The 21119-nt window shown below is 46.6% G+C and overlaps 1 protein-coding gene across 2 annotated transcripts in view; it reads left to right on the plus strand.

Annotated features, from left to right (window-relative positions):
- The window catches only part of tmtc1 (transmembrane O-mannosyltransferase targeting cadherins 1), an 88252-nt gene that overhangs the window by 3871 nt on the left and 63262 nt on the right, over nt 1–21119 (plus strand). Inside the window, exons 2-4 of one of the 2 annotated variants that reach the window (XM_061029216.1) lie at nt 8155–8332; nt 18325–18398; nt 18544–18720. In XM_061029216.1, the coding sequence (XP_060885199.1) occupies nt 8155–8332; nt 18325–18398; nt 18544–18720 (429 nt within the window). The remainder of the gene's footprint in view (nt 1–8154; nt 8333–18324; nt 18399–18543; nt 18721–21119) is intronic. The other variant, XM_061029217.1, reaches the window with a different exon arrangement.

Genomic DNA, 21119 nt, shown 5'->3' on the forward strand with positions numbered 1-21119 from the left:
TGTGTGTGTGTGTGTGTGTGTGTGTGTGTGTGTGTGTGTGTGTGTGTGTGTGTGTGTGTGTGTGTGTGTGTGTGTGTTCAGGCTGCTGGATGGTTTTCCTTGTTGGATGATGCTTCGTCTAATCACTCGACAGCGTAACAACCTCTCCAACAGCTGCTCGACAACCCCACCGCCCCCAATCACCGCAGCCCCCAGCGGTGTTCCAGTAGTTGAAGAAGATATCGCCGCCTTAATTCTCCTCCTGAGAGCGGGCAGCGGGGGCCTCGAAGCTCTGCAGGAGCATCTGCTCTCTGAAACACACACACACACACATACCGACACACACAGAAGCAGGGCTTAATGACGGTGGAGAGAGCAGAGCCACAGAGACCATGGAGGGAAAGGTGATGCTTCAGGAGAGACAGGCGTTGCCTTATTGCTCACTTGGGGCGGGGGCGGGGGTGGGGGGAAGGGAGGGGAGGAGGTTGTTTGATGCTTTCAGGGCAGCTCCGGCACATCACGCCTTCATCAGGCTGTCATGTGAAGGACGCCGGCTCGCATTGGAATCACTGCGTATGTACACCGAGAGATAGCCGTCAGCTCGCTGCTCGACCCGTCAGCTGCTGCAGCTGCTGCTGTGTTCATGTGGCAGACGACGGAGCTGAGAGACGGCGTGCACGCTTTGCGGTGTGGAAAAATGTCAAAACATGACAAGTCACTCAGTGCATGTGCTGTTTTCTCATTGTAGGAATGTAGCTGTGTTTGTCGATTACCAGTTTCATGGATACTTTCTTTTTTAAGCTGATTTGTCTTTTTCTGCCTTTTATTTTTTATTTAGCTTATATTTAAGATTTATTTTTGGGCCTTTTGTGAGTTTATTTGAGAGATAGGACAGAGTCAGAAATCAGGGGGAGAGAGAGAGAGTGGGGAATGACATGCGGGAAAGGAGCCACAGGTCGGATTCGAACCTGGGCCGCTTGCCTGGAGGACTAAAGCCTCCGCGCTAACCACTGCGCCACCTTTTTCTATCTTTATTGATTGGACAGCTGGAGAGAGAGAGAGAGAGAGAGAGAGAAAACGTGTGGAGGCGAGAGTTGGGGGAGACATGTAGAGACAGAGTGTCGCTCGCTCTTACTGAGGTAACCTCTGCAAGCACCAGAACACCGCTTTACATCACATGATCTTCAGTATCTGATTGGTGCGTTGAATGGTGTATCATGATGCTGCGTCTTTTAGTTGGCATGGGAGATCGATAAGTAAATTTTTAGAAAGTGATTATGATTGAAGACAGCATGACCTTCTGTTTCTATAACTCACTGATTTTACTGCCGTATGACGTCGCAGTGGTCGTCAGAAGACTTTGTTTGTAGAAAGATAAAAAAGATAATCAAATTAGAGATGCACCGATTGGGAAGATCAGGGCCGATGTTTGTTTCATGACTTCTTTCGGTGTCAGACTCCCACAATGCAACATTTTCTCTCGTATTTGAAAATGAAAACGAGTCACAGTTTGTCCAACAGGTGACTTCATCTGCCCAATCACAAACCTCCTCTCTGAATCTGAATCAGGAGTTAGGTTGACCAGATGTCCGCTTTAAACAGATAAACATCGGGTACTGTCTGTCAACAGGGCGAATATCGGCCGATACCGATGCATCCCTAAAAAGAAATACTTCACATAATAATGCATTGACAACTTATTTTAGTGCCACATAGAGCTGCAGACAGCGTTGAGAGGATTCTAAACCGAACAGTTGCAGGACAAAGTACACAACCATTTCTCAAATATTTCTAAACGTCACAACTTCTCTAACGGTATCTAAAGACTCGACAACGTTACTGTTACATCGGGTATGGGATCATATTTTGGCCACGGTCTTCATTGTTCTTTAGGAGGACATTTAGCATCTATATTCTCTCCGGGATACGTTTCACAGTTCTGGGTGTGTCCATGAATCTTAAATTTGAGCATAATTCCCCTCACAGGCGTCTCTCGGTGCAGCTGCTGTTCTTTGTGATGTGTGAGGCTTTGGTTCACAGTTTGAGAGAGAGAGAGAGAGAGAGAGAGAGGAGCTGCTTCACTTCAGCCTGCACAGATGGTGCACATGCACACGTAGTCTCTTATGTATCAGGTGTTTTGGTGTCTTCATCATATATCTGACATGGCCATGCATTGAGGGACACAGAGAGGAAACGGTCCTCTGAAGGAAAATCTACCAGGTGCTGCCTGACGTCTTCTCAACGATAGCAAGAAAGTGAGTCTGATGTAGCATGCAGGGCTGGGAGAGTTTGAAGAAAAGTTGTCATGGCACAATGGCAGAGTTCCTGAGGATTTGGTTGAATTTGCATTAATTGTTGCGATTGAAACACCGACATTTCCTAGAAGAACTGATAAGTGATCCATGCAAGTTGAGTTTCAGTTGTTTTTTCACAGACGGAAGAGAAGTTTCTTCTCTCTTTTAACCTCCTTTTCAACTTTCCTGCCCTCCCTCGGTGGAGATGTGTAGTCTGCAGATAGTCGTGGTCTCGAGGTATTTTTGAAGCTTTTTTATTTGAAGAAGAAAAGTCAGGTAAACATGAGAGAGATGTTGCTGGATGTTTGGCTGAAATGCGCCCACACTCCCTGTGAGATCTGAATATATTCTGATCTGAAGCTCCTGGAAGTTTGCAGCTCGGCAACAGTTAAAACATTTGTTCTCAGCCGTATCTTGTACTCTGCATTAAATGAATCTTAAGCTGTTAAATGCGTCTCAGTCGGGCTTTTTATGCATGCAGAGGAACAGATGGGTGCACTCCTCCACCACCTGTGGCCTGGGGATCCTTTCCATGTGTATCTGTCTGCTTAACACGAGGCCAAGAACTCACCCTGAAAGCACAAACATGCACGTGAAAAATGTTACTTCAGGGAACAAGTCCTGCATTGTCTTTTTCTCTGTGCTGTAAAACACAGTTTTTTCTCCTGGATGAAATCAAGGTGAAGGACACAGCCTGAAGGCGCTTTTTTAAAAGTCTGAGCAGTGATTGTGGAGAGAAAAACAGGAGCTGCACCGAGAGAGGAAGATAGCAAGAGGCCATGAGATTAAAATAGAAGCATGAGGAGGGATGACGCTGGAGCTGGAAGTGTTGACAGATGCTCTCGAGGACACGAGGAGGAGGAGGAGGAGGACGCAGGGGATAACAGAAGGAGACAGGAGCAGGAGATTGAAGAGTGAAGAGTGAAGAATCAGAAATGACAAAAACGCAGGAGCAGAGAAGGTGATGGATGATGTTTGACGAGTCCCAGAGAAGCTGACTCATCAGATTTATCTTCCTCTGAATTAAAAAAAAAAAGTGAACACCTGAAGTTAAGGTCAGGGACATGCTGACACTTTCTGGACGTTTAATTATCTCTTATCAAACCCTCTTTTTTTTTTCCTCCTCCTTGTCTTTATCCTCCGTTGCAGAGCCGAGCGGGAACGTTTCCCTCCTGTCTTCAGGTCTCTCTCCTCGCCCGCAGCGTTTCATTCAGCCTCGTTCACATCGCGCAGATTCGGAAAAAGGAAATTACCGTAGCCGCTAACTGCTGATGCAATGCTCTCCAGAATAATTATCAGCCTATTTTTAGTCCTCTCACAACCTTCCTTTGGGGTCACGCTCCCGTCTCGAGCAGCGGAGGGAACATCAGGGTAAAGGACGGGAGGTTTTCAGGCTGCGCGGTTACTAACCAGCAGAGAGACAGAGAGCTCAATTATCTCCCCTTCACCTCTCCAGACAGACGGTCACAGAGGACGCCGAGCCCGTCTCACTGAGTGTGATCACACCGTGTCAGGCATGCTCTGTTTCAAAAATGTCTCCGCATTGTCCAATGGATTGACTTTTTCTGTGCTGGAGTTTAAAAAGCAGAGCAGTTGCGTCGCAACAATTAGTGAGAATATCTTAAAGGAAGAATGTGCGACTTTTTGGTCCAGCAGATGTCGCCCTTGAGCACCAGCATGAAAACCAAAACGTCCGCCATACTGAAGCCAGCGACACACCTCCAACCCCCGCTCCCCTCAAGTTTAGAGCTGCAGTCACCTGTGTCCTGCATTGTTGTGTTAGCATGCTAATGTTAGCGATCTGTAGTTAGCTCGTAGCTTCACATTGCGTGTAAATAGACATGAAAAGACTGTGATCTATAAACTCTTAACATCTAAATAATCAGTGAGTATGTTCTTCTCTCTCGTTCTTCACTAAAACAGCTTTTATACTCAAGGGGAGGAGCCAGCTGTCCGGTCCATGTAAACATGGCTCTGACAACAACACAGCCAGCGGGACTCGAGCTTCATTGTAGACAGTCATGACTCAGAGACACATTTACACAGGATAGACTTGATCTCTGATATATTTATGAGTTAACTGTCGCACCGATTTATTCTGATGGGTTTTCTCCGGGCTTCCTCCCACAGTCCAAACACATGCTCGTTAGGTTAACTGCTCACTCTAAATTGTCCGTAGGTGTGAATGTGAGTGTGTCTGTCCTGTGATTGGCAGTCCAAGATGTAACCCCGCCTCTCGTCCAATGACAGCTGTGTCAGCTCCAGCCCCCCACGACCCTGAACGGGAAAAGCGGTTGAGATACTGGATGGATGCGGCTGATGGAGGTTGTGAAATCAGTGTTGCCTGGTGTGTGCTACAACCAAACACAAGAATTCCGCCGGTGATGACGGCAAGGCAAAAATCCACTTTGACGCAGCACCCACAGCGTGTAGTATCACAGTGTTGTGATCTAGAACAAGGAGATAAAGTACACAGGTATGTGTGCGACGGTCGTGTCAGGTTAAATGGCCTTGCAGAACGTCAACATGCAACGAGGACTCAATGCTGGGATGCTAACTCTGCTAACAGACGCTACACACTGCAAACCAGTTTGACATGTTTAACCTGCAGATGCTTCGATAACGCAGCTCATAACTGGGAGTGTCAGAGGCTAAGAACATCCCTGAAGTCAACCAATGCAGTTGGTGTTTTTGGTAAAAGTCACTTTTTTGCCCTTCTGGTTTAAATAAGTACGTTTAATCTCATGTCATGGATTTGTCAGTCGACGAGAGCGGTGGATTATGATGTGCAGAAATGCTCACAGCGTTGTCTCAATATGTGAAAAGCTCGGCCACATTTGAATGGTAGTACAGATCATTCGGCCTCAATAGAAACCGTAGCCGCCCTGGATAAACACACCTTTCCCTGACTTGTTGCGTCTCTACATTTTTCCAGCTGTGTATTAAATGTCAAACTATGATCCTGCAGCTCTTCACTTTTCTTCACTCGTCGGGTATATAAAATTCTCCGAGAACCCAGTTTGAAGTGACAGAAACTTGTATAAATACGACAGCAGAATCTGTCAGTGTTGTGTGTTCTTCTTCTGTGGTTCTTCTCAAACATGTTTCTGCAGTGTGCCGAGGGATCCTGACTCGATTCAGCGTCCTCCCCCCCCCCCCCCCCCCCCAAAACACCAATCAAGTCATCTTTGTCCTACTTCTCATCTCGCTGTCACTTCCTCCTCCTCACTGAGGCTGGCTGAGCCGAGCTTTCACCGAGCCAAAACTCAGCGGACAGTTTTTGGCAGAGATCGAGGACTTCAGACTCACACTGACACATTGGTGAAAGTCATTAATACTTCCTGCGACCGGCCACTGCTGAGTGGCCGCTTGTGACGTGGATCCCTGAACGTCGGTGTGGTTGTTTTTGGGTGTGCAAAGGGTTTAAGGGTCTTTATTCTGGACTTGATGCCAAAGTTTCAGTCGACCTAGACTATTATTATCAGCCAACACAAAGAACTGAAACAGAGGAAAAGACACATTTTGGGATTCCATTCTCTGCTCCCGTTTTTTTGGGACAAATTGGGGGCGGGTCTTGGGGTAAAAAAGTTGCAAATCAGGGGGCTCCGGTAGCCAAGTGGTTAGAGCGTGTGCACCATGTACAGGCGCTGTAGTCCTAGAAGCGGGCAGCTCGGGTTCAAATCCGGCCTGTGGCTCCTTATCCACGGTCCTGTCTCTGAATAATGACATAAAAAAAAAAAAAAAATGAAGCTTTAAAAAGTCGATGCAGTCTTTTGCACCATGGGTGTCAAAACTCCTAAAACAAACTGAAAATAAATCGTCCCATTAATCATCCTTTTGATGGAACCAGCATCTATTATCCCGCTGCACGCTCGGGCTCATTGTCATTCATGTTCGGAGGACCGGTGGCGTGCGGGCTCGTCACACAGAGGTCACAGATTAGTTTGGTACGTGTGTCGATTGGCAGTCACGCCGTCCGTCACATCGTCCTTCAGCGGGACACTGAACCTCGACTCCGTCCCTCATTGGGAGTCTGTCCGGATAAGCACACAGGGCTCAAAGCCTCAAATGACAAATTTAAATTCCTCTGAAGCCTTCACTTTGACGAAGGGTCCGGACCCCGGCTGGGCCCCTCAGGGGGGGGGGGGGGGGGGGGGGGGGGGGGGGGCATGCTCATCTCAGCATCAGATATGAGGTCATGGGGAGATAATGGGGAGGGTTAAGGCTCTCATGCAGCTTTTATCAGTCGCTCTCATTGAATTCTGGATAAAAGACGGACAGCAGAGGCCACAGTCTCCTTCGTCGATTAATGGCGTGGGCGAGGGCTGACAGAGGACCCCATTAGAACTAATTACAACCAGAGATAAGGAGTTCAGATGTGAGGCCCTGATCTGGTCTGCTCTCTCTCTCTCTTCTGCAAAGCCTCAAAGTTTAGTGAGACCATTAACCCCTTAGTATTCAGTTGTAGAGAAATTCTGTTATTTTTAAGCCTGGACCCTTTTTAATTTTTTTGAACATGTTTCGAGGCTAAAAATGACAAATCACAAAGATGATCCCAGCCAGCGTCTGCGAAACCAGCTGTCACGGTCTGCTACTGCTACCGTTTGGTCCGTTTGAAACTAAAACGAACTCTGGAGCGCTTTGTCGGATAGTTGGTTTGGTGTGGGGTGGTGTGAGGTGTGAACGCTCAAACGAACTCTGGTTCGTTCATAAGTCACGCACACATTTGTTCCTTGCACCCGCCGCTCTTTCGCTTGGATATGGAAGTTTAGAGGATGTGCATACACCCGAGGTGAAGTGTCGACACAGAAATAAAACATTTGCTCATTTGTCTTCAGTGTCTTGGCGTCTCCCTCGTGGCGTCCATTCAACTCGAAATGAGCCCCCGCTCCTCCGCAGGTGCTGCTAATGAAGAGTCCGAGCCACCAGACCCCCCTCAGGTGTGTCATCAGTACTGACCCTGCTTGTCCAACAACAAACCACACCTACCGCTAAAGACACTGAAGTGGATCCTCCTTAAGCATTTACACAACAGAGTGAATAAAAACCAAATGTAGACCCTGAGGAATCGTTCCCCGTCATGGTATAAATATAAATAAATATGGAGTTGATACTAACTGAGCCGTCTGATTTAAAACCCTGCGCCGACGTCGCTCTGCAAACACCACAGATGAGTAACAAGAAACTAAAGACATTTTTTATGCTCCCAAATCTAAATCAATATTTGATAACGCTCTGAATAATCAGGTTAGAAGATAAACCGTCTGATGCATGGAGCTTCACTCTGTCTTGGTCTGCTCTCATCAGGCTGTTTGTATTCTGCGGGGCGGAGAGGGAATTGTCACAGCGTAATGCCAATTATGATAAACTCGCTGAAAATTGCACATCTCACTGTTATTCCTCGCTGAGGGATTAGCTGCGGCGGGGATCTTAAGCAGGGTTTGATTTGGTGTCGAGAATCCGTCATTCTCTCTCCAAGCAATCAGACTCTTTTCATTTGTAATTCATGAAACGCCCCAAAATGGATTTAGATTCCGAGCAGGATTACGAGACAATCGCTTCATCGAGGAAAATGTGAAAGGTAATTTACTTTGGAGATTCCTGCAGTAAATCTGCCGCGCTGCAGAGCTGAGTGATTCTTCTGGATTGGAGGAGCTTTTTCGTCTGTCACAGTGTCATCTATTGTAACGTGATGACACTGGGTGTATTTATTCATGCATCATCCTGTGACTGTCTGTAAGGCCTGTGGTGCTGATGGGGTCAAATTAATGTCCAAAAAAAGAAAAGAAAAAAACGTTGCCAATTCACATACATATCCATTGTATTTAACAGTAAACCAGCTCCTGACTCGATCATATTTCTCTCTCTCTCTCTCCGTCAGGTTGAACATCCTGCTGGGCGGCATGACTCCGCTCTACTTCCACGTCGTCAACGTGTGTCTGCACTGCGCCGTCACCTGCCTGCTCATGCACACCTGTGAGCGCTGCACCTTTGAGGACTCACGTCTCGCCTTCGTCACGGCGCTCTTCTTCGCTGTGCACCCCGTCCACACCGAGGCTGTGAGTACAGCACACACACACGACACGCACACACCTTTTTCACTTTAACGTCTTTAACTACAGAGTTACTACAAATACAAGACAGGTGCACAGAGGAAATAGAGTCTTTGACCTTTCACAAAGTGATACATTGCTCTAAAATAGCAACAACTGGAGCTCTGACCGTTAACCTCCTGGGACCCTGCTGCTGGGAAAAGAACAAATCTGTAAAAACAATGGGCAGGAAATCCCGCCCAACGCCAGGCAATTGGCAGGTTAGGTTGAAAAAAAGTTCTAACAATAAAAATCAAGAAATCAATGGACCGTTGGTAGCTTGGATGGAAATGAGCCAATATTTGGGACCCAGGCTGGTGTCAAAAAGGTATATTATTTTTAGCAGCTGTATCAAAATCTAAAATTCTGGTATCCTGACAGCTCAAGTCTGACCTCTGACCTCTTCACTTGTTGTCCCACAAGTAAAAAATATCTTCGCAAAGTATGTTTGAGGAAAAGAGCAGGTTGTTGTTCAGATCAGCTCTGGATGTCACCTCTTCCACTCCTGACTGCAGATTTGTGTCCCCTCTTCGCTATTCAGATTCTCCGCTCGGCGTCCCGCGTATTCCCAAAGGGCGACATTTACCTCGACATGACTCCGAGAGCTGGTGATTCAGGTTTTTCGAGTTGTGAAAGATATGCAAAATCCCTGATTATTATTCCTCTCCCCGGCTCCAACAGGTGTGTGACAGTCAGAGCTCAGATGTTCTGCAGAGAAATTGAAACGAGAGGAGGTGAGGGGGGGATGAATGGAGCAGAGTGTGTGTGTGTGTGTGTGTGTGTGTGTGCAGCCTGAAGAATAAGCCGAGCCCAGACAGAGAAATGCATGAGATATGGTGGAAGGGGGCCATGAAAGGAAACGAGAGGAGGGAAGGGAGGAAGAGCGAGGGAGAGATGAATGCAGAGCAGCGGGGGATGTAGCAGGACCCGACCTCCTGCCAGGACGCTCCCCTGACTCCCTGAGCAGAGAGGCGAGGAGGAGGAGGAGGAGGAGGAGGAGGAGGAGGAGAGAGAGCAAAGGGGAAGTTCAGAGGAGAGGGAGAGGAAGTGAGCAGGCAGCAAGGGAAGCAAAACGACAAGACAGAGAAAAAAAAAAAAAGAAGAAAGAAGGCGAGAGCAGGAAGCGTGAAGGAGTCAGAAATAAAGTCTCAAAGTCTCCGGGCCGGTGAGGAGAGAGTTTCATTTCTCAGCTCGTCTCCCAGCGTGCCGTTCAACCTGGCGGAGCGAGCAGACAGACTGAACTGATGCACGGACCCTCACATGTGACGTGCTCGCTGTGCAGAAGCATTAGAATCTTATATTTATAACCCTCACCCCTTCTTTGTGTTTTCTTTCCTCTGTTTGTCTGAACTCAAAAGTAAAAAAAAAAACTCTTTACTATAAATAATAGGTCCACTATATATTGACTTTGGGATATTATGGCGCTCTCCTTGTTTAGGGAGAAATAATGAACGCCATAAAAAGGAAGTATCCCACAGGGCTCCTTAGTGTACAGCCAACAACAACAAACCCAGCTCTTAATCCCATCATGCACAGATCGTCCACAATCATAAAAACATCAGTCAGAACATCTGCAGACAGATTACAGATTTAACATCCTGTAAAAGCCGTCCAATGAGAGCAGCTCGTTAAGTTTCACATCTTTTGCTTCAGTTGTTTAGATAATTATCAATTCGTTCAACCCTCGTTTTAGAACGAGCTTTATCCGCTTGGTGATTCTCCTCACTGTGATTATATTTTCTCTTCTTTGCTGCTACGTCCACGTCCGTCATATTCACCGGTTTGAATGGCGTCCAATCGCTGAATTGTATCCTCTCCTAAACTCACCTGCTGCGCTGTCATTGGCTGGAGGAAACACACCAGCTCCGCCCAGAAACGTCCCGAGTCAACCAGAACAAAGCAGAACAGTAAAATCCAGTCAGAGGACAGAGTCTCTGCAGACACAGTCACCACCACACATGTACGGAGGCCCAGAAGGGACGATGGAGCAGCTTTAAAGAGAAGTCTGTATTTTATTTTGAAGGAGAAAGCGCCTGACCCCATCTTGAATATGTTTGGCGAACTAGAGGTTTGTTTATACCCATCATGTTCCGACGACTTGATGATGTTTTTCTACTGACTTTGTTGCTACCGGCTAAACGAGCACGCCACCACAAATCTTTCCTTCTTTGCTTTATTCGATTGAACTTTTGTCCCTGGATTATTATTTTTTTGCCAACCTGGAGTGATGTGAAAATAAAACTATCCAAGTTCAATCCTAGTGCTCAGAGCTACATGCATATATTTGAAGAAAGCAAGTGCTCCTATGAGTAAAGTAGTGATGCACACACACGCACACACACACACACACACACACACACTCGGGGTACACAGCCTGATGAATCCCAGACTGTTCCTCAGGATAAACAGCCTCCGTCATTAAAACCAGATGGAGTTCATTTTTCTCATTGTGATAAGGAAGGAGATTGGTGGACACACACACACACACACACACACACACACACACACACACACAGGAGCAGAGACTTTGGGGGGGAGAAACACAGAAAACATTTTTCACCAGGCGGTTTGACTCATGCCCCTTCTCTCCTTCTTCTGTCTCGTTTAGTCACATTTAAAAAAAAAAAAAAAAAAAAAGAGAACCAGAGGCCTGTTTGGAGAGCTGTATACATAGAAGGCGATCCTTGGTCTGCTCCCACACTGCCTGTATGTTTGTATGTATCATGCAGAAAAAGTAGCGGTATTCTTTGCAATCTCAGGACCTCTTTACGCTCCCTGCCTCAAACGTTAGGACAGAAACTGGGAAAAGGTCTTTTGAGTATTCTGCAGCCTCAGCCTGGAGTCTGTTGCAGAGTGACTTCAAACTCAAGGAGCTGGAGTCCTTTAATGTTTTTTAAATCTCAAATGAAAGACCTGGAAGCAGATTCTACAGGATGTGGATGTTATTAGCTCGACTGCTTGTACTACTGACCCCCAGAGTTGACTCATAGATGGTTTTTCTCTTTGATGCATATGTTAATGTTTGGTGAATTGTACTCTGTCTCTCTTTGTGTCTCCGTCTGTAACTGCTGCTACAGTCTTGGCCAGGTTCTGAATCAGAATTAGACCAACCTGGTTCTATAAAAAATAAAATAAATAGCCGAGGTTGTTTGAGGTTTATTAGTCAGGCCTTTGGGAGAGGGTGTTTCCTGCTGAATGCACCACACATGATCTAAACTGAAACATTCAGTGCCCGTTCACTTTAGCGGAGTGCAGGATTTCTTCTTCTGACTTTCTCCTCGATAAAAACACTCAGCGAGTTCCCCTTCGTCTGTCGTCAGTGATCACTGAAAACGTCCTCAAAGCTCGTTTCTTTCTGTTTCACTGTCGGAGAGCATTCATGAACGGCAGACTCTTTCATCCTGGTCATTTAGTTTCCCTCTTTTAGTCTGTTGAAAACATTAGCTCACATCATTACCACCAACGGCTAAATGGTTTTGTTTTGCAGCAGCAGCTCGCGACGCAGCATCAGAGAGCAGCGGATTGCAGCACATTAGCGGAGGAAAGGAGGTTACTTATTTCTCACCAGAGCCTTAAACATTAGTGGCAGGGGGCGCTGATTGTCAACAGGTAAGGCAGGCAACCACATAGGGGCCCCAGGCCAGTATCGGGCCCCCCTAGGTCTGACAAACTTTAAACCACAACAGTCGCTCAAAATGTGCAAAATTTACAATGACAGTAGGAAACCCCCCCCCCCTAAAGCGGCCCCATCTAAAAGCACCCACTCTTGTTGCGCTGTAGGTTGCATGCATTATTGCTGTGGAAACCTTAATTTGTCAATTATAGTCGCCTCAGGGTTTTTATTGTTCTTTATATCTTCATTTTGAAAATAATGCTAAAGGTTAGAATCTGTTAAAAAGAATACAAAATATATGTTTTGTTAGTGTCAGATCATTTATGACATAATGGGGATTAATACTGCTGATTGGGGGCCCCCTGTGAAGTTTTGCTGAGGGCCCCAATAGACTGTAGAAAGATTTTTTAAATCAGTAATGACACCACGGTCGACTGACTTCAGCGTCACCATCTAAGTTACTGACAGACTCTGTAGTCGTAGTTAGCCTGTTGCAGCAGCAGCAAACGCCTTTACAAGACGTGAACAAGCTTCAAAATTCACAAGTTGGACACGTCCAGATGTGTTTTATGTTGTTGGAAAAAAAACGTTATAATCACTTATGCTTATTGACCACAGACTTTGAATGCAGGTGACTTTTCAAAACTCATTCTTCGAGACGATGGTGCTAACGGTAGTGCTGAAATGCTAACTCATATCTGGGTTTAAAGGAGATCTATTCTGCTCATCCATATTTAAATACATACATATAATGTTAGGATGTTGGATGTCCTTACTAAACCTGGGTAAAGATACTCAGTCGTTGGTGTAATCCTGGACGTGGTTTTCCTGCCGCTCTGAACGAGACATTACGAGAACTTGGCGAGACTTGGCCACAACCTGACGTCAGGTATCAGAGCAGAGCATGAAGCAAAGTCAGAGGACACGCCCACCCCTGCAGGGGGGGGGGGGGGGGGGTGGCGTTGTTAAAGAGACAGTAACTGAAATGAAGCGTTTCAGGTAGAGGCTGAAATGAGGGATTTTACTGACGGCAATATCAGATAAATAAGGTTTTTGAGCCACACATCTCACAAAGTGACTGCAGCAGTCTATTATCTCAAGTTTATTTCTTTGTAAAACATTGAAGATGTTCTTTTTTGCATCTCGATACAGATTGTGAATCAACAATCCGTCATCAGAAACTCGTATCAGTAACGTCTTTCTGCTTCTTAGTCATTTAAAACAGAGAAACGACCCTCGAGGCCGTTTGTCTCTTAGAGTAAATATCAAAGCTTGTTTCTTTCTGTTTCACTGTCGGAGAACATTCATGAACGGCAGACTCTTTCATCCTGGTCATTTAGTTTCCCTCTTTTAGTCTGTTGAAAACATTAGCTCACATCATTACCACCAATGGCTAAATGGTTTTGTTTTGCAGCAGCAGCTCGCGACACAGCATCAGAGAGCAGCAGATTGCAGCACATATCTCCTTTTTTTTTCTCCCGCCACTGAATCATCTTTATTTTATAGTAAAGAAGTTCAGCAGATCCAGGGGGTCAGTTCAGTTCGTCGGTGTTCCGGACAGTCTCGTCTGTCTTTCTGTGTCTAATGTGGGTCCGTTCACCGTGAATGAGTCTCCTGTTTCAGAGCTGAAAAGCCTCCATTCATCCTCCTCCCTCTCCTCTGTCTGCTGAGAGCACGCTGCCCATGTGTGGATCCCATCAGCCATATGTGTGCCGTGCTGCTCTGGGCTCTCTGTGTCACACACACACACACACACACACACCCTCTCTCTCTTTCTTGCGCACACACACACACGCACACACACACACACACACACACACACACACACACACACACACACGGAGTAAAGCTGTCTCCGGATGTTTCGGGTGAAGGCCGGGACACACAGAGCCGAGGGGACAGTCGACTCTCCTCGCAGCGTCCCCGTGGTGACAGGCTGCCTGCGAAAAGTCACACTGCTTCAGTGTGTGTGTTTGGGTTTTTGGGTGTGTTAGAGCGAGCTGTACTTTTACACTTCCTCTCCCCCTGTTCTGGGTTTGGGTGCAGAGAGAGGCTGCAGCTGAGCTCAAATTCCTGCACAATTATGTAATGGATCCGAATTAGAGAGAGCGAGAGAGAGAGAGAGAGAGGGTGGGAGAGTGAGACAAATACTGTAGGTATATTTCATTCTTCCCTCCTCTTGTTGTCACTCTGTCAGCATCTGCATGGAGTCTTGTATATCTTTTAATCAGGCTAACAGCTGAGTTCATTTTAATATACGTCCTTGATGAGATTAAAGGGTCGATCCAGTGAACGTGTTCTTGCACTTGGGTAAAGTTTGCACCATGCAAGAGGAAGCTAAAGACACAGAACCGCTCTTTGTATCAAAATTCTTCTCGGTTCGCAGCTGATGTCGAGCCAAAACAGGAGTGATGCTATTTCTATGTTTAGCGCTTGTTAAAAATTCTTGCTGCTGCATGTCAGATGAGCCGGAGACGTTTGATGGATTTTGATTGAGGGAGTTTTAAAGAGAGCTTGCGGGAGGAGAAATAAGACGAAGCAGAAGTGCAAGTCTTTCACCGTCTTTAAATCAGCCTGATGTAAAAACCGCTGAAGAAGGAAGGGTCAAAGGTCAGATTAGAGTGGCGTATGCTCTCCGTTGTTCTTATGTCAAAGGGTCAACTCCTACTGTTAGAGATGGGACCGATCCTGTCTTATATCAGTATCGTGGTCATCACGCTCTCTCCTAGTCAGTCAACACATTTTAACATGTCGGTAAAATGTTGTGCACGGAATGATTTTGGATTTTGGACGAACATGTGTGTTTTGTTTTTTCTGCAAAAGGCCTGAGTTTTGTTTACAATGAAGAAACTTCAGTCCAGTCTGAGGTAACCCTCGTGACATCATCTGCTCATCACAAAAAGCCGTTCTGCAATGAGATCACGTCCAGGTGATGTGATCCTCCAGACTCCATTAAAAGAAACACGCTTTTTAAACGCTTCTTTGAACGAATAAAAAAATCAGACGTTTTAATATCTGCATCATGATGTAGTTACTTCAGCATCTTTTTCACCCGTTTATCAGTTTAATCACATCAAATACAGCCGAGTGTTGGAAGGAAGGGAACGACAAACGAGACGAGATCTGGGTCACACAAAGGGGAAAGAGTCTAATGAGAATGTTAGACTGAGTTTTTAAAAGTGAAGAAGAACAGGAGAGTGAAGGCAGCAAAGTTTGAGTGTGTGTGTGTGACGCCTGAACGCTGAGAAGCTCTGACAGCAACTCCTCTTCCTCAGATTAATCTGTTTACTGTGTGTGTGTGTGTGTGTGTGTGTGTGTCCAGGGAGAGAGGCTTCACACACATATTTTATTTATGAAGAGAGACAAGTCTGCGCTCACCCCTCTACACACACACACGACTCTTTCTTTCATCTTGCACCTTCGATCACTCTTCATCCCTCAATTCTCACTCCTCTGTTCTCTTCCTCCTTTCATCTCCGACCATCCAGGCCTCCCTCAAGTGTTTGTAGGTGATGAAGCAAAGACTTTCCAGTACACACACACACACACACTCTTCAAACTCAGAGTCAGAAACCGTCCACTTAAGGATGTAAATGATCTCCTTTGATCTTAGCTGTGTGTGTGTGTGTGTGTGTGTGTGTGTGTGTGTGTGTGTGTGTGTGTGTGTGTGTGTGTGTGTGTGTGTGTGTGTGTGTGTGTGTGTGTGTGTGTGTGTGTGTGTGTGTGTGTGTGTGTGTGTGTGTGTGTGTGTGTGTGTGTGTGTGTGTGTGTGTGTGTGTGTGTGTGTGTGTGTGTGTGTGTGTGTGTGTGTGTGTGTGTGTGTGTGTGTGTGTGTGTGTGTGTGTGTGTGTGTGTGTGTGTGTGTGTGTGTGTGTGTGTGTGTGTGTGTGTGTGTGTGTGTGTGTGTGTGTGTGTGTGTGTGTGTGTGTGTGTGTGTGTGTGTGTGTGTGTGTGTGTGTGTGTGTGTGTGTGTGTGTGTGTGTGTGTCACCCACATGTTCCAGCGGCTGCAGCTGTTCTCCGACACGCCCTCCTCTGGAAATACTCGGTGACATTTGGCTGTGACTCTCTCTCTCTAAAGGAAATGATTCACATGTCTGAACACTTTTAGAAAGTTATCTTCTCGCACTGTGATTTGATTCTTATTGAGCGGATGTGTGCAAATCGTGGAAGGTCGGTAAAGTCTCAGATGTGTTTGGGGTCAGAGTTCCAGAGGGGAAGGGGGGGGGGGGGGGGGCAGCGGTGGAAAAGGCTTGTTCCTGAGTGATGGAGAGAGGAGGTTGGCTTCAGAGGAGCGCAGACCAGAGAGGAAGGAGTGAGGGGGTCGGGTGTTTGAGGGCTTTGAGGGTAAGGAGAAGGACTTTGACCTGGGAGCCAGCGGAGGTCCTGGAGCACAGCGGCGATGCGGTCACTGAGAAGAGTGTGTGCGCAAACAGGCAGCAGAGTTTTTTTTTTTTTTTTTTTGGATGAACCGAAGAAGTCTGTGGAGGACTTTGGATGATGAACCATGTGGAAGGCCGTTGCAGGAGTCGACTCTCGTTGTGACGGAATGCGTGAATCGGTTTTTCTGCAGCGGAGGAGAAGAAGAGCGATGGGCGGAGACGTGCTCTGTTTTCGAGATGGAAGAAGACAGTTCTGCTCATATCACTGACATGTTGTTGGAACGAGATGTCGCTGTTGGAAATGACTCCAAGGTTTTCCAATGTGTGGTGATGGAAACACGATGGAGGTACCAACGGGGAGACGGACACATGTTATTTATTACAGATGTTTTACGTGATTGCAAAAAAAACCATTTCACCAGACGCTAAAACATTTAACTGAATGCAAACAATAAACGTTCAACATAGGCAACAAATATTTCACTTTCTCAAACTGCGCAATCGTCCTCGTCGTTGTTTGAAACCCACACTCTCTCTGAGCATTAAACTGATTTCTTCTGATCTTTATTTCAGTGTCTCTTCAAAGCAACAGGAACCGTCTGTAATGTGTCTTCATGCTTCTGTCTTAAATAAAACAGTGAGCAGTCTTGTTCTCTCCCGCGGAGCCTGAATGCAACATGAAGTAAAACAACCAAAACAAGGATTTCCATTACACACTCCTGGCAACGAGAGCGTTTGAGCGTCTAGCCAGGCTTAATTTTATCCTGTTGTAATCTAATATGTCTCCTGTTCTTTTGTCTCCCACTCGCTCTCTGTGCGCTTCGGCCTGGTTGTGTCTGTGTGTGTGTGTGTGTGTGTGTGTGTGTGTGTCTGTGTGTGTGGGAGCTGCTGAGGTTTCTTTTGCTCTTTTTTATCACATGAAAGTCCTCCCTCCTCCTCCTCCTCCTCCTCTTCCTCCTCGTCCCTGCACTGCCCTCCATCCTCTCTCCCCCTCGCGGCCTGCTCTTTATCAGTGTTGGCTGGACATGTTTACTGCTCCTCTGCCAGACTCCTACACACACACACACACACACACACACACACACACACACACACACACACACACACGGGAACCACAGGCTGGAACTGCAGCTGATACAGTAGATCACCTTAATGGAGAAACACCAGCGGATTTAAGAAGACAGAAAACTCATCCTTCCTATTTTTCTCGGCGGACACAGAGCCAACAGTTTAGTCTGTGTTTTACCAAAAGTCTGAAATACATCCTGAAAATGTTCCAGCTGCTAAAAACGTCTTTTTAGAGCGAGAGCAGCCCCATCACAGCCTGCAGTCTTCATTCATTCATAATTAGATTTTAATCCCCCGATCACGGTTTCAAGTGAGTGACAGGCCCGCTGCTCACAAGATGATGATTTTTCAGAGATATTTATAGTCTCGGTCTCTGAGCACTCTGGTCTCGGGTAGGTCTTGGTCTCAGTTAGAGTAGTCTTGACTACAACACTACCTGTGGCTGAATACTCAATACACAAAAACCATCTGAAGAATCTCTGTATTTAAAGTCCTGACATGACCAAATAGAACAAAACTGTAAGAGTCATCTGTACGCTTTTAGTTTTTCTTTATTACACTGAACATGAAGTGTTGTCTTAAATCAAACATGAGCGAGTACAGATCGTGTCACACTCTCTAACACAGCGAGCGCGTTCCTTTTTCTGTGCTCATATTCGCGTCTTTAAATAAACAGTCTTCTTTTGTGACTGATTCTGCTGTAAAGGTGCCTCAATAATGAACTCCAGCTCTGTGTCCTCACGATGACTAATATCTGTGTGTGTGTGTGTGTGTGTGTGTGTGTGTGTGTGTGTGTGTGTGTGTGTGTGTGTGTGTGTGTGTGTGTGTGTGTGTGTGTGTGTGTGTGTGTGTGTGTGTGTGTGTGTGTGTGTGTGTGTGTGTGTGTGTGTGTTCCAGGTGTCTGGGATCGTGGGCAGAGCTGACGTCTTGGCCTGTCTGCTTTTCTTGCTGACGTTTCTCTCCTACATCAGGTAAGATGACTCTGCATCACACACACACACACACACTCACAGGCATGCAGCTGCCGATAGAATGAGGCTTGTGTAACTAAAGTTTTTGTTTTAGTGCGATTAAATCTTCCATCTCCCTCCCTCTCTCTCTCTCTCTCCCTCCCAGGAGCGTGGGGGTGTGCGTCTCCGAGGACTCCTTCCCCTCCACTGTCTCTCCGCGTTGTCTCCTCGTCAGTCTGTTGCTCGGTACCTGCGCCATGCTGGTGAAGGAGACGGGCATCACCGTGTTCGGCGTGTGTGTGCTGTACGACGCCCTGGTGCTCTGCCGCAGGCCGCTCATCCAGTAAGAACACCCTCGCTTTATGTTTACACCTCCCGATTTATGTGGCTGTGGTCACCTGAGCGTGGTCACCGTTCTTTTTATGAATGCTCTCTCTTCATATTTACTCGGGGGGGGATCATCGGAGAGCGTCCCCGTGCGCACTGCTCTTCCGCCATTTCTCTGCGATGATCAAAGTTGTCCCACCAACCTGAAGTCCGACCGGGTCTCATCCATTTGGGTCTGTGTGGTCAGAGGGTTGTATGAAGCAGCAGCGACCTCCGTGGTCCAATCGGGCGTCTCTGCTCGTCAACATAGCGGGAGACTAACTGTGTGAGCGTGTAAGAAGTCCAGTTAGCATCGTTAGCACCAGCGCTAGTTTGGTTACGTCTGCCATCGCACTAATCTCCCTCAATGAATGCGGTGTCATGCCCTTATATGGACATTGGGTATTGTTTTACCTGCTAATTATAAACAACCTGTACGAACTTCAAACTTATGAGGACATGGCGTTTACACAGGTGAGAGAGAACACAGGTGTGACACAATAATGCTGCTTAAAGGCAGAATATGCGTTTTTTTGATCCAGCAGATGTCGCCCTTGAGCACCAGCATGAAACCAAAACAACACGCGCTGCATTGTTGTGTTAGCATGCTAATGCTAGCGATCTTTTTTCTGCTCGTATCTTCACACTGCATGTAAATTTACCTGAAATGAGCGTGATCTAGAAACACAGTTAAGCAGTGAGTACAGTATGTTATTCTTCTTTTCTCTAGTCCCTCAATTAAACAACTTTTAAGCTGGCTGGCCGTCCTGGCGATGTAAACAAAGTGAAGATAGGACTCGGGTGTCACACACATTGTAGACAGTCATGACTCACAGAGTTATTTTCAGAGGATATATTTGATTTCTGCTACATTTAAGTGTTGACAAATCGCATATTGTGCCTTTAAGAACAGGGTCGTGATTTAGAGGAAGACTTCTCTTCTAAACATTCTTCAGAGTAAATTTCTTAGTTAAAGAGTCCTTTTGTTTAGAATGTCATGAAATATTTGCTCATTTGCTCTCAGGTGTAACGTTACCTGCAGTCCCTCCTGAAGACGCTCGTCTTGTATTCAGACGAGGCAGGACTCTGACTCTGACGCTGTGCAGGAAAGTCTCAAGAAAACAGAGGAGGATGTTTCCTTAGCGCGCAGAGTGTCGATGCAGTAAATCGCCCGTCCTTCCTGTGCAACTTAACACAGAAGCCATTATCCATGTCCCACTTTTTACCAGCCCGCTGTGCTGCTGCCGCTGCTGCTGCTGCTGCTGCGTTTCTCGTCCCCGCTCGGCTCTTTATAAAGAAAGTCTGCAGAGATAATAGAGGACAGATGCCTGGAGAGCAGAGAGCTCCAGATAAAACACACACGGCCATCTCTCTCTCTCTCTCTTTCTCTCCCACCTCTCTCTCTCTCTCTCTTTCTCTCCCATCTCTCTCTCTCCTCTCTCTCTCTCTCTCTCTCCCCTCTCTCTCTCCTCTCTCTCTCTCTCACTCTCTCTCTCCTCTCTCTCTCCCCACTCTCTCTCTCTCGCTCTCTCTCCTCTCTCTCTCTCTCTCTCTTTCTCTCCCATCTCTCTCTCTCCTCTCTCTCTCTCTCTCTCTCCTCTCTCTCTCCCCACTCTCTCTCTCTCTCTCTCTTGCTCTCTCTCTTTCTCCTGTCTCTCCTCTCTCTCTCTCTTGCTCTCTCTCCTCTCTCTCTCTCTCGCTCTCTCTCTTGCTCTCTCTCTCTCTTCATCCTTTCAGCTTCTTATTTTAACGGCCCATACCCGTGTTTTGTACGTTTTAGCCCATTAACTGCAAGTCACATATATTCTACATAACTGCCGGCCATTTTCCCGACTCCGTCTGCACGCCGTCAGTCCACAGATGGAACTTTTACCTTCCAGGCGGACGCCGACTTCAGCTGTAAAAATCTTCTCGCAGGGACCCGGAGAACGTTTCTAAAGATAAATCCTCACTCGCAGTGAACATCTGGTCATTTCTTTCTGCTTTAAGGAAGTTAAAGCTTGACAACCACAGACACCCCTCCCCCCTGAACATAAAGTAAACACAGAATGAATAAAGATCGACGTTAAGCACACACACTCCAGCTTTACTATACCCTGAGGCCAGAGTTTAAATAAATAAACTGTCGACTAGAGAAGGAGGAAAATCATGTTATTGTTTCACATAAGCCCTTTTCAGACTGATTATTTCCCCGCAAAGGTGCCGCCACCAAGCTTGCGTTCATCTTGATTCTGTGAATTCACGTTGCGCGTCACAGCGGGAGCTCCACATTCACACGCAGTCAGACACGCACACACACTCTGCTGCTCCCGTCTCTCCTCTGCCACTACCTCTGAAGACGGTACAGAGACGGGGTCACTTCTTCCCACATTACAC

The sequence above is a fragment of the Labrus mixtus genome, chromosome 22 (genome assembly GCF_963584025.1).
Source record: "Labrus mixtus chromosome 22, fLabMix1.1, whole genome shotgun sequence".
NCBI lineage: Eukaryota > Metazoa > Chordata > Actinopteri > Labriformes > Labridae > Labrus > Labrus mixtus.